We start from the raw sequence: 12,870 nt of genomic DNA, 5'->3' as shown, positions 1-12,870 counted from the left end.
TAAATGTACTTGTGTGTTCCCTTTTTATTATCTGTGACTTTCAAGCTTGGCTTCCTGCTCCTGATAATAATTTTTCCTGGTTTGTGTTTACCTGGCAGGTAAAGCAATTTTAGCTGGTGAATTATATGTTGTCAAATTTGAGAGGAATTAGCTCTTTGGTCTTGATAAGTGACCTATTATTGCATTTATTTTTTCCACAACTTTTCCTGTGCTACTGTTGTAACATAAACATTTGACACCAGATGCTAGCCCAAACTTTCTCAGGGTTTGGGGAGTTTGTGCCTCCTTGGTAGTTTGCCTGGCTGTATGGCAGGACCCTTGTTTCCCAGTGGGCTGTGCAGTGGCACACCTTACCCTTCAGATGTTTGGGAGCTGAGTGCTTGAAGTATTTTGGTCTGCCCTGCCCTCTGACATTCACCTTTAGCTCCCCAGCACTTGAGCCCTGGCAGGAGGCAGGGTAACACAAATAGCTACGGGTGGCACAGCAGTTGCAGTTGCAAGGACTTGTAAACAGACCCAGTGCAGAGAGGAAGGAACAGGATTTCCTAAAACTCAGAGAACAACTGTGCAGGTTTTAGAGGAGAGTACTTTTCTTGGATATCACATGAAGTTAAATTTGCATTTGGTCCCACCCCCAAACACTTAGATACTGCAGACTTACTCTTCTAACAACACTAAGGAATGCTCTATTTCTTTGGAAGTGCAGCTGTCATCTTCTGGACCTTAATGTCCACTTGAATCCCTGGCTCAGGGAGCATTTAATGCTCTTTCTGCTGCCTCAGCACAGTGTGCAGGCTGTGAGGTACCTGCAGACACCCAGCAAGTGACTGCATCACTTCATACTGACTAATAGCAATTACTGTGACACAAACAACTGAAGGAGTTAAATGCAGATTTTCATTGTTCTGATTTACACTGACAGCAGAGAACTCCTGGTTGGTGTCCATCAATATACTGGTGGAGTTTGGAGTAAAAACCTGAGAATATATAATGCAGTCAATAATAATGATGATGATGATGTAGATGTTACCTTCACATATTGCAGTGCACGCAGCAGCATCTCTAAGATGTTTTTACTGTGATTTGAAAAATATCAGGTGTGCTTTTTTAATCAATACAGTTATAATCAATAAATTACATTAATCACATCTAGTGTCAGTTCAGAAGCTGTGATATAGCAGTTGATAGCAAAGAAACTTCAACTGTTTATACATCATATTCACAGTTGGAGATGAAGTTCTTCATTATAGCTGTGTTATTCCTGAAGAGTCCACACAGGATGTTTTTAGCACTTCATAGAAGCCTGTCGGACACCTTCCAGGTTTCTGGCTGTGCTGCCTGATCTGTAAATATAGCTGGAGGTGGTGCAGAGCAGCCCTGGAAAGTAGAGCTGGTAGTGCACCAGAGCCACAGCTCCCACACTAAATGTCCAATAGCCCCTGGATTGTTTCTTTGCTTTTGAGGCAGTGTTCACATTTTCATCTTTGTTCTCACCCCAGCTTAGTTCAGTTTGCCTTGCAGATCATCTCCCTGCTTGCTCTGGGTAATGTGCCAAGTGCTCAGCCCAAGATTAAGTTACAGCCAGAGCTGCTGGACATGAAGGTACTATAACTGTAGATGTCTGTGCTTATCTTTCAGCCTTGCTGCAGCTGAATTCAAAAATATTAATGGGAAACCTCAGTGGCAGAGTTTAACTTTAGAAAAAGAGCTTTAAGCTTATGTTGCAGATTTCTAGTTCTTTTTAATACTTTGAACTTCTGATTTCTTTTTTTTTTTTAGTAAACATGAAGGTAAAGAGGGTTAAGCTGACAAATTTTCTCATGCAAGTGGAGGAGGCTCTTAGGCCTCAGCAAGTATGATGGGTCAGTTGACAAGTAGTGACTAGCTCAAGAACTATCCCAGTTCTTAAAAGCATGTGATAATAATCTGAACTGTTAACATATGTAAAATTGTTTCACTTGTTGTTAGATTGACTGCAAATATTAGGAAGTACAAACTGCAGAAAAATGAAAATTAAACAAGTTTTCCTTCTTGTTCTTTCCTCCAGATTTAAAACATGCTGTCAGAAACTTGAAGCGTTAAGTATTTTAAAGGTGGTGTTTGCTTTCTCTGTTTTATTTTACATCTGTTGTTACAGTTCTCTTGACCTACATATCTAACTGGACACTTTGCAGTAAGAATTGAACTTCTTAATTCTAAAATCTGATGCGAAATTTTTGACTCTGAAGAGTTGCCATCAAAGTGACTTTTTCTAAACTTGCTCATTTCTTAATATTTTCAAGGTTCAATGCATATTCTTTACATTTCAAGCAGTTCTATTTTCCAAAGTTGGTATTTTGGAATATTTGTGTTGTCTATTGTAGAGAACAGAGCTTGACACAAGCAATAGTATTTTATCTCCAGAAAAGACTGTTAGGGCTCAGTGATGTAGAAGTCCTGCTCTATCCAAAGGTAAAAAAAATATCAATTCAATATTACAGTTTGGGTGAAAATATTAGTGGATCTAAATAAAGGAGACATTTTTTACAGATCTCATCAGATGATGATGATGTGATGATTCTTTAAGCAAATACTCTAAACTATGTTAATCTTCATACTAACAGCAACTGTTTGCTTTCTTTTGATGCAGATCACCAGAAACTGGAGAGAGAAGCTAGAATCTGTCGTCTCCTGAAGCATCCTAATATCGGTAGGAACATTTAATTGCTTTGTACACTATTTATCAGTTTAGAAAATTTAGGGGAAATGGAAATTAACAAATACAAAGAGCAGCTCAGAAATCAAGTGCAAATATCTCCAGTCAAGACTCTTTCTTTATCACATGGTGTTCCTTTCGAATTCTGCTGTGGGACGCAATAATCTGATGGATCACTTGCAGCAGTGTGCAGTGGTCTCATCTCTGAGCCATTGCTCTGCCAGAGCTCTCTGTGCCACGGGTTTGGGGGGTTTTGAGCAGTGTGCAGGAGGGGCTGTTTGCAGGATTGTTCATGATTTTTGGAGACCTGCAGAAGAATTTCAGCTGACAGTGTCTGTTGCACAATGAGACAGACCAATGTCAATAATTAGTGCTGGTTTTAGTGAGAAGCTTATTTTATATTTTACTTTGTGTTTGAGATTCCATCCTTCCAAGTTGAAGAAAGCTCTACCCTTTTTATTTCCAGAGTTGGTTGTTCTAACCATGTCAAGCAAAAAATAAAGGTATTTTGGAGGGTGGGGTGTGTCTGTCTCTTTGCTTTAGAAACAGTGTAGACAGGTAAGTACCTTGAACTTAAGAGTGTAGCTGGGTTTTTCAGTTTTTCATACACTGAATTATATGCCAAGGGTATCTCTCACAAGAGTATTTGCTGTACCTGAGACTTCTGCAGAAGGGTAGGAATTTCCTGTTTGTTATGGCATTTTTAGATTATTAAAATTGTTTGGTGCCTGTGATGACTTATGTTTTAGCTTTCATATTTTTCAGATTCTGTACTGCTTTGGTGTGTAACTCTGAACTTCATATCAAATGTTAGCAAGTTCTCTTCACAGGGTAGTCAGACAAAACAGTCCTTCTCCAGCCTGAGAACCAAGGACACCGTTGTAGTTTCAGGCCCAAAGAAGTATAAACAATGGAGAATTGAGGAGAGCAGTCTGGGAGGATGGGCCTTGGTAACCTGAAACTGTAATTGGATCATTAACCCCAAGATGTAAATGGGCCAAACTTATAACAGTCTGAAAATTTGTGAGCTGTCATCCATCTTGCATCCATTTTGGGTCCATCTTGGGCAGAGCCACAAGATGACTCTTTATTCAAAGGTGTATCCTTTGAATAAATACCTACTTTATTGCTTTAACTCTGTCTAGCCTCTGTTCCAGGTAACCTCTTGAGGCATCACCTGGGATGAAATCAGCTCCTTCCTTTAAATGATAAATAGAAAGTGAAAACGAGCGTACCATGGCTCAAAATGACATGTCAAATTTCTGCAGCATCGCTCTTAAGCTTACAGGTTTGACCTAGAAATTTGGTTAAGAAGGAAGTGGGAGTGTTATTTGTGCTATTTATCTCACCAAAGGTTTTGCATTGTAAAATGGTGAGAGCTATGCGAATGTACAAATGCTTTTAGGGAGGAGGTGCAGCCCTTCTGCAGCTCTGGTTACACGCATGGTGTAGTCAGACTCCAGAGCCATCCACCTGGGCCTTACTAGAACCAGAACACATTTATGAGCTTCCACAAGTTGGGGAAAATGAACAAAAGACAAGAGTGAACTGATGCAGGGGAAGGGCTGAAATGCACAGAACTCAGTTGAAACAAAAGTCTAAATTGGTCCCATTTGGTCACAAGTCTTCAGTTTGTCAAGTGGCTTGTTGAGCAGTGTAGGATGGAGTTCAGCTCCTCTGGCAGGCCAGCTGTTCCACATGCAGAGTTTGTGTCTGTGAGGTTTGGCTTGGAGTGCAAACAGGCAATGACAGCCTGGGTGACAGGCAGGTAGGTCTCTGCACAAACTGCATCACCACCTGCACCAAGGTGTGCAGTTCAAGAAGGAATGGACAAAGTGTTCTGCTCCTGTTTCAGAAAAACTGCCATGTTCTAGATCTGTCTGAGAGGAGATTTTCATGACCTGGAATTACCATGCTAGGGTTTGGCATCAGATGTTGTGTTCTGTAATGTTCCTTCTCCTGCAGCCATGCCCTCAGCCAGCTAAATGATCACCCTAAAATCATTCCAAGTGCTGCCAGCACCCCACTGGAGCTCTTATGCTCGGGTCACTATGACATCCCTGTTTAAATTGTCATCTCTGGTGAGTAATGGAGCTGCATCACATCAGGAAGCACAAAGAGTGAAAAAGGAAGTGTGCCAGAGGAGGGGAGCTCAGCTCTTACAATAAGTGTATGTAAGTTAAGAAAAATAAGAAAAAATGGTAACTATTTTTTTCAGTGTGATTTCTGTAGGAAAGCAGAAATCTAGTTTAATTGATGGGGTAGTTTCTCAAAGATGACCGTGTACAGGGAGTTATTTTTGGAAAGCTAAATAAGGCGGAATGTTAAATGATTCTGTTTCTGTGCAGTCCTTACTGTCCATGTTCATAGCCAAGAAGCGTGATGGAAATCTTCCTTGAAGAAGTTGTTTCACTTCTTCTACAAGCAGGGCTCCAGTACATCTCTGAAAGCTGAGCTTTTCTGTGCAGACACTGCTTTGCACATAACGAATTCGGTTCATTTTTCAGCATCTTTCTTCTCTTCATCCTTTTCATAAATCTATGATTTCTTCTCTGTCCAGCCTTGTAGTTATGATGTCCAATGAATGGTGTAGGAAAAATAAGGAAAATGGATTGCAAGCAGTATTTTCTGTTCTCCTTTTTCACATCTCCGTTTCCCACTTAAATAATGTATGTGTGGAAGTTTAAAACCCACAGAATTTCCTCATCCTTTCCCCATACAGCTACTTCTCACCAACACTCACTGTTGGGATTTCTACCTCTTCTTACCTCAGTTCTTTAATATCACTGTAGTAAAAAGAGCCCTGCTGAATTTTCTGTGGCCATTAAAATGAGGCACAAGCCTCATTAGCTGAACTTGCAGGCTTTGCGAAGAAACTTTGAAAGGGGCTCAGAATCCTTTGTTTCCCATCAGTCTTTGCAATACTGGTATTTTCTCCTCTTTCAGCTGTGCTTGAGTAATCTGGCCTGTGCTACACTGTGGTAGGAAATTTCTAGGCAAACATAGCTCATGTTCCTGTGGTAACAGAGCTCCTGGGCTGCAGGAGGTTGTGCATTAGTGTGATTTTCAGCATTGCTGTGCTTCTCAGGGTCTCACTCTGGTGACATGGCTGTACATCAGTGCGTAGAGGGTTGCTTTTTTACAGAGTTTAAAATGGATGAAAATGTAGGTTAAGCCTTGCTGTTTGGAGAACCCAGTGCTTTATCTTTGTGAGATTGCACATGGAGTTACGATAAAAGCTTATTTCCTTTGGTGAGCATGTACCCACACAGGATTTGTCATCTTGGGTAACTGTTACTTTTCCAGAAGTTCCATGTGTACTAATGCTCCCATTTTTTAATTTAGAAGTTTGGAAAGAAAATTGCTATGTAATCATCTCTTTACCAAGAAATCCACTGTCATTTTCCCGATTTTCTCCTTTATCTTCTTCTGGTAAATTTTGATTTCTTGGTCTTCTTTTAACTTGAGGCAAACTTAGTTTTTAGCACTCTGATTTCTAGTCTTGCAATTGACATTTTCGGTGGTGTAACACTGTTGCACCATCTTGTTATGACGTTTGGCATGGATTTACAGCTGCTTTGCTGATTTTGGTTTATGACATCCCAAATAATGATAAAATCTGCATTAGTCTGACAATACAAGCTCTGACCCATTCTGAAAAACTGCTGATTCAAACCTGGTGAAACCATGGAATTTTTTTTTCCCAAGTAGAGTTTGCTCTTGCAGGATTTGTGCTGTGTTTAGGTAATGTTTCCTTAATGGCAGTTACACAGTCAAGATCTCTCTGTAACTACTGGGGGGGGGCTTCTGCTGGCTCTGCATTCCCACTTCCTTGCAGCCCATAATTCCCTGCCTCTGCCACCTCCTCCAGGCCTTAGAGACAGTGTACAAGCTGTGGCAGGCAGGCAGGGTCCATTAGCCAGCAACATCAGGCTCGAGTCTGGCTCTGATCAATCTTCATCCCTTGGCCAAAGGCAGCAGCAGATTTTACTGACATGTGGCAGCTCTTCAGGTGATAAATGAAGTTCTTTTGGCACAAAGCCAGGCTGTCCCAGAGTGGCTCTGTAAGTCAGGGTACTTGGAGGTAAGTAGGACTGCCAGGCACAGACTCAGCCCTGCTAAGCCTGAGCCTGTTTCTGTGTATCTGCTGGTCCAGCCTTGGCCAGGCTGGGCTGAGGCATTTCCACAAGAGTGCTCTGATAGCAGCAAGGCCTCTGCTCCAGCAACCACTTCCCAAGGCAAGCTGGCGTTGCCACAGGCCAGGAGGCAGCCTCAATGCAGAACAGACTGGGACAGCACAGGGAAAGAGACAAATCCCTTATGTGGTTTCACGAGTGTGTTGGTGTCCATTTGGAGTCTGCTCATTTCCATGCTCTGAGCTGGGAACTTCTCATCAATGGCTGAGGCAATTGGTAGCACCCAAAGTTGGCACTGCTTCTCACCACACTCTGTGCTGGTGTCTAGCTTACTGAATCCTCCTGCCACAAAAAAAAGCAGGAAAAGCCTGCATTTTGGAGTTACTTCCTGTCCCCACTGTAACACAAAACACAAACACTCAAGTTGTTAAGTTCCTCATGTGGGAAAAATAAGAAACTGTGTATTGCCTTGTCTTTTTTGAACAGAGAGTAATTAAAGCTGGGGGGGTGTGTCTCCTTTATGCACAAAAATATGTCCTTTATGTTTATGTTCACCAAGTATGTGCATGACACTTCATAAAGCCCCAAGAATCTCAGGAGAAACACTATTAATATACAGAAAATGTGAATGCAGTAACTCCTTTCTGAATTAAGTTTATTTTACTATGGCACAGTTGTGAGTAGCTCAGCTGGTGTTAGTTAAGTTACTCTACAAACCAAACACAGGGTAAAAATCAGGCCTGTTCAGATTAAGTGGATGTAGTTCTTTAGCACAATTTTTTTTTCTGAGCTTAATTTAAGGTTTTACTTTATGTCAAAAATATATAGTTCTTTCCTGATGGAGTGCAACTCACACCAATCCCCAGCTATATAAATTTATGCTCAGTGAATGTGGTCCTCAGGGATGTATGTATAGCTATGCAAATAAATAAATAAAACTTTTAATATAAATCTGAAGCTTTAGTTTGCGTGGGACTGATGCATTAGAGAATCTCACTTCCTTTAATTATTTTTATTGCTTAAATGAGCTGATCACTTCAACAATTTTAAATCTCATCCTTTCTGTTGAATTAATTAAATTTGCAATTTCTATCATGAATAAGGTACACCGTAGTCCTTGAGAGAATTAAAATAAAATATCAAGAAACCAAATAAACCAGTGATATAGCATGATTTCATATTTAATGTAAGAGCCCATTTAGTGAGTATTATAAAATAACAGATTGAATGTTTAAAGTCAGCCGTGGCTACAGCAAGTAACTGACTAGTGAAGTGCAACAACAGAATACAGAAGCTGGTTTTGCAGTTGCTATTTGTGAAATTAAATGTACTGGAACAAGACTGCACCAGGCAAGAGCACACAGGGGGGCATAGTGGGGCTTGTTGCAGCTGGGTTTTCTGCAGGCTTTCTCCTTCTCAGCAGTTTTTGACTGCTGTGCATCTGATTCCTTTTATTGCTGAAGTTCTTGTGAATCTGTGTTGATGTTTAAGAGGAAAAGCCTCAAAGTTTTGACTTCTGTGGTTGGAAGGGTTTGGTGTGAAAGGGCTTCCTCCCTGAAGTGAGTGGAATGTCAGAACCCCCCAGCAGTTAAAAGATTAAGTTATGTAGTGCTAATCAATGTGTCAGATTTTCAGCATGAGCCATATGAGGCATCAGCTAATGTGGTCTGAGTGTGCCAGCAAAGGAGGGGGAAGGCAGCTTTATTTGGTGTTACAGCTTTTGTCTCTTTTGTTTGCAGCAGAATCCTTTTATTCTGCTAAGTGGCATTGCATCTTTAAGTTTTGCTCTTCTGGGTTACTGTGGAGCATAAAAATGTCTTTGAGTGCAGACAATGACACCACTCTTTGCCATGCTACATTAGTTCTCTTTCCTTTTAATGGAGCACAAGGTTATTTTAGCTCAAGTGAAGCATTGCTGGCTGCAATATCCCTGATAACTGTAGCAGGATCCATAACAGACTGAGGAAATGAAGTTTCACAAAGGTTTGCCACTGATTTTGTAATTTTCTGCCTCAGAAAGTACATGCCTAATTTGCACCAAAATAGGTAATGATTCAGTATAAATCAAGTGTGAACCAGATCTTGAAGCATTTTCCATCCCTGCTTAAGCCTCTGTTTCTGTGTTTCCTTAAATGCATGAAAGTTCTTTTCCTAGTGTGCCCAGGTTCTCTTAAACATTTTTCTTTCCCTGAAGTCCACTCCTCTTTTGCAGCCAGTCATTTGAAATGTAAAACAGAGTGACCCACAGAAACGGGAAGTGGAATTTGAACACCTCTCTTGAGGATCCTACTGTGGGGGGTGAGGACTGGCGTGGCTGCCACACTCCCACTTGTATTTTCATCTCGTTGTGTTTTACTTTCTGTATGTGTTTCCTGGAATGAAGAGTTTCATAACTGGCTGCACTGCTGACTTCAAGAGCTGTGGAAATAAACTCGACTGAAATTAATTGCTCTCTCTCTCTGCACACACAAGATGGATCTTTCAGAACTCAGATTTTTTTGTTGTTTGAAAGCTTTGTCTGTCATGAATCTGCAGCCACGTGTTATGAATACGGATAGACATCATGACTCCCAGCTAAACCACAAATATGTAATTTTCCTCTGGACTCTTTCCTCCAAAAACAGAGATCTCTACTACTTTAGCTAAACTAAGCTTTTTCTTTCAGTTAAGCTAGCACAGACATTTTTAGAGCATTTTTAGGGGATGTTTTAAGTTCTGTTCCCTTTGCTTTTACAATGTTGCTGATGGTCTAATAGGTGAATTCTGCACTGGTTCTTGGATCGATACCCAAATATTGGGAACCTTTACTTGATCTGAGGGTGAGGAAAAACAAACCCCCAACCAAAACCAGGTTGCAGTATATTGGGTTGTGTGGATGGGCATCACTGGATGGCATTAGAGCAGCTCCTGCAGGGGGGGTAAAACTTGTCATGTGTTTTCTGTGATAATCCTGCCTCAGCCTTCACATCTGTGCCTCTGGGCTGAACCCATTCTGTGGGACACTTTTGACTTGGCCTTTTCCCTTTCCCTAGAGAAAATAAGGAATTCATTCAGGCAGCATTTCTTTCCCAGGCAGCCTAAATCTGCCCATTTGGGGTGTTTGGCATCCTAGCCCATGGTTACTATCACCCAGTATGTCACCCTGTGTGGGGGATAGAAGATAAGAAACTAAAGATAGTGTGGAAAGTAATCTCACCCCAGTTGCAGCTGGGACAATTATCAAGGATTAGGAACAGGCCTGACTTTAACAGGCTACAGCTGTAACCAGTGAGAGGAAGAGTGCTATAAAAGAGTGGGATGGCTGGTTGAGAAGGGAATTAAAGTTAGGTGGCTGCTTTGTGAAGAAGAAAGAGTCAGTGCTCTGAGGAGCTGCCCACAAGAAAGCACCAAGAAGGTCTGAAACTTTTGCAATAAGGAGACAACAGTATGGAACACCTGCAATAAGATAAGAACATCACCTTTCACCCTGCTTCTGGAAAAGGTACCTCCAAGGAGAAAGGGTTGGGCTGTCTGTGCCACTTGAGAGCTGCATCCCCCTCCACACTCCCACATTTCCCTGAGGCAAGCAGACAAGGATCTGTTCAGACATGGGGGCAGGGAGAAGGAACAGGATGGGGAAATGCTGGGCACGTGAGCTGGGTGCAGAAAGACGCGAAAGGAAGGTCTCCTGGCTTTGGACCATGGGTCATGTTTTGGTTTGAGCCATAAGTCAGAAGTGGTGCTTTGGGAGCTCACTGTGGGGCCTTGGAATGTCTTTGCTCCTTTTCTAGAGGTGATACTGAGCCAGGAGACTCATTAGGAGAGACAATCTGTGGGGCTACTCCCATCTGCACATACATCTTGCTTTACTTACCTACCCAGCTCTCTGCAAAAAAATATCATGGATCATGAAATCATGTGGGTGGGAAGAGATCTCTGGAAGTTACCCAGTCCCAACTCCCTGCTCAAACCATGCGCAGTAAAGTTAGGTAAATCAGAGCCCATCCTGCCCATCCTCTACAGTTTGGAGACTGCAGAGAAGGAGATTGCCCAGCCATTCCAGGTACCACTCCAGTGTTTCATCACCTTCCTATCCATATAAATAAATAAATGCATCTCTGTGCTTAGCTGGGTTTTTCCAGTCTCCAGCATGTGTCTGTGGCCTCTTGTCTTGCCATTTGCACCCTGGAGAAGACTTATTTCAGTCTTCCCTGCTGATCAGCAAACCAAGTACTGGAAGGAAAAGTGGATATTCCTCAGTACAGCAGCATCCGTGTTAGGATGTTTTTGTTCTTTTCTTGAAATTGCGTTTGCTTTCATTTTTAAATATTGTGACATGAATTCCTAAAGAAAGTGTAATTTGACTAAAAACTATAAACAGCAACTCTTCAGAATGCAGGATTTCCTTGCTTCCAAGGTGTGGATTTGGAAGTGCATTTTATAGGCTGAACTTGTATGTGCCATGTCAGGTGCATAAATCTAATCTGCATTTTATATGCATCTTCTGCATCTTTATTAATGGAATGCCCCTTCAGTAAGAGATTCTGTATCATCTTAGATACATATTGGAAACAACACATGGAAATTAGGACTCAGCCTGCCTGCTTAGCCCAGCATGTCCATAGCTCTGCTGGGGTGTCACCCTTGCCTGTCCTTGTGTGTGGCAGGGTGTGAGGGGCTGGTGCCAGCCTGGCTTATCTTCCCCTGGTGTCTGAGGGCCAGGGGACAGCACCAGTGAGTTCCAGACAGACAGACATCCCCCTAACCACCCCTGTCTTGCAGCAAGTGTTTCAAGTGCCCTTTAGATTTTCCCTTGCTCCTTCAAACTTTAGCTTTTGAGAAGTCACTTTTCATTCTGATCTTGTTGCCCTGCTGTCGGGAGTATCTGTCAAAGCTGTGGCATTCCAAAGGGTGCAAGCTGGTATGCTCCTTGGCTTTCTGCTGCATCCTGGCACAGGGTGAATGCTCTGACCCTGCAAGTAACACCAACCTCCATCACTGGCAGTGGATAAATAGCTCCTAATTGCTCAGTTCAGGCTGGGCTTTTTCAGATTTCAGCACTGGAGACTTTCCTACTCCTACAAAACTGCTGATTCTGGCGTTTTTTTCAGTTGATAGGGGTTTAATGATACCTCTCTCCTCCTAGTCACTTTCCAAATTTGGAAGTTCTTTTTATAGTGGCTTCACCAGAGTGTTAGTATTCTCATGGACTGCTTCTAATTTTAGTTTGTCCTCTACATGTCTGTCTCTTTTAAATGCATCCAGCTTCTCATTCCAGCCACTCTGGGCCAAGCATGACACTCTGCTCCTGATACTTGTGCATTGAAGATGTTCTGGTCTTGCATTGTAAAAAAATCCACAGCTCCTGCCCTTGTGCTGCACAGCAGTGAGTAGCACTCGCGTGTCAGCAATTGTCCCACCCCAGTAGTGCTGTTTAATTAATAGGTTTGGTATGCTTTCATTTTCTGGGTGACCTTGAGAGTTATTTAATTGTGTTTCAGCAGTTTATACTTGGTCTGGTATCAATGGTGGTAGTGCTGGGATTGTGTTGAATTTGACAGCGCAGTCTTGCTGGGAAGGACTTGATGGATGATCTAAAACCATAATTGCAGCTGACTGGCTTGCAGCTATCTTTTGTAGCATATATGTATTTTGGGAGTTACTGGATGTGCTAAATGAGAGGAATATTTAGAAAGAGATCTCAATTGCAGCTAGTAGTCTGGGTTTGTGAATACAGACTGGCTTCTGCTCTCTCCTGCAGCATTTCCATCCAAGTTTATGTGGGTTGTCACCGAGCTAATTACCATCTTACAAATGGTCCCACAGGACAAGCTCTCTAATTTTCATTTATTGTGAGACTGTGATTAAAAGACAATGGCAGTTTCTCATCATAAGCCTCAAGTTTGTCATCTATTAAGTCAACATGCATTCCCTGCCTTTTGTAAAACAAACACTTGGAATCATTTGGGATCATCACTCACTGGCGAACATGCACGTTAGGGAAATGCCAGTAATTTATAGCTGTCTCCAGATGTGGTAGCACCATTACTGTGATAGTTA

General features: G+C 41.9%; 1 protein-coding gene across 14 annotated transcripts in view; it reads left to right on the top strand.

Annotated features, from left to right (window-relative positions):
• The window catches only part of CAMK2D (calcium/calmodulin dependent protein kinase II delta), a 121,029-nt gene that overhangs the window by 44,656 nt on the left and 63,503 nt on the right, over window positions 1-12,870 (top strand). For all 14 annotated transcript variants that reach the window (XM_066549418.1, XM_066549409.1, XM_066549415.1 and 11 more), the window contains exon 4: window positions 2,630-2,689. In XM_066549418.1, coding sequence (XP_066405515.1) covers window positions 2,630-2,689 — 60 coding nt within the window. The remainder of the gene's footprint in view (window positions 1-2,629; window positions 2,690-12,870) is intronic.

The sequence above is a fragment of the Molothrus aeneus genome, chromosome 4 (assembly GCF_037042795.1).
Source record: "Molothrus aeneus isolate 106 chromosome 4, BPBGC_Maene_1.0, whole genome shotgun sequence".
Taxonomy (NCBI): Eukaryota; Metazoa; Chordata; class Aves; order Passeriformes; family Icteridae; genus Molothrus; species Molothrus aeneus.
This window is presented reverse-complemented; position numbering and strand designations above follow the sequence as displayed.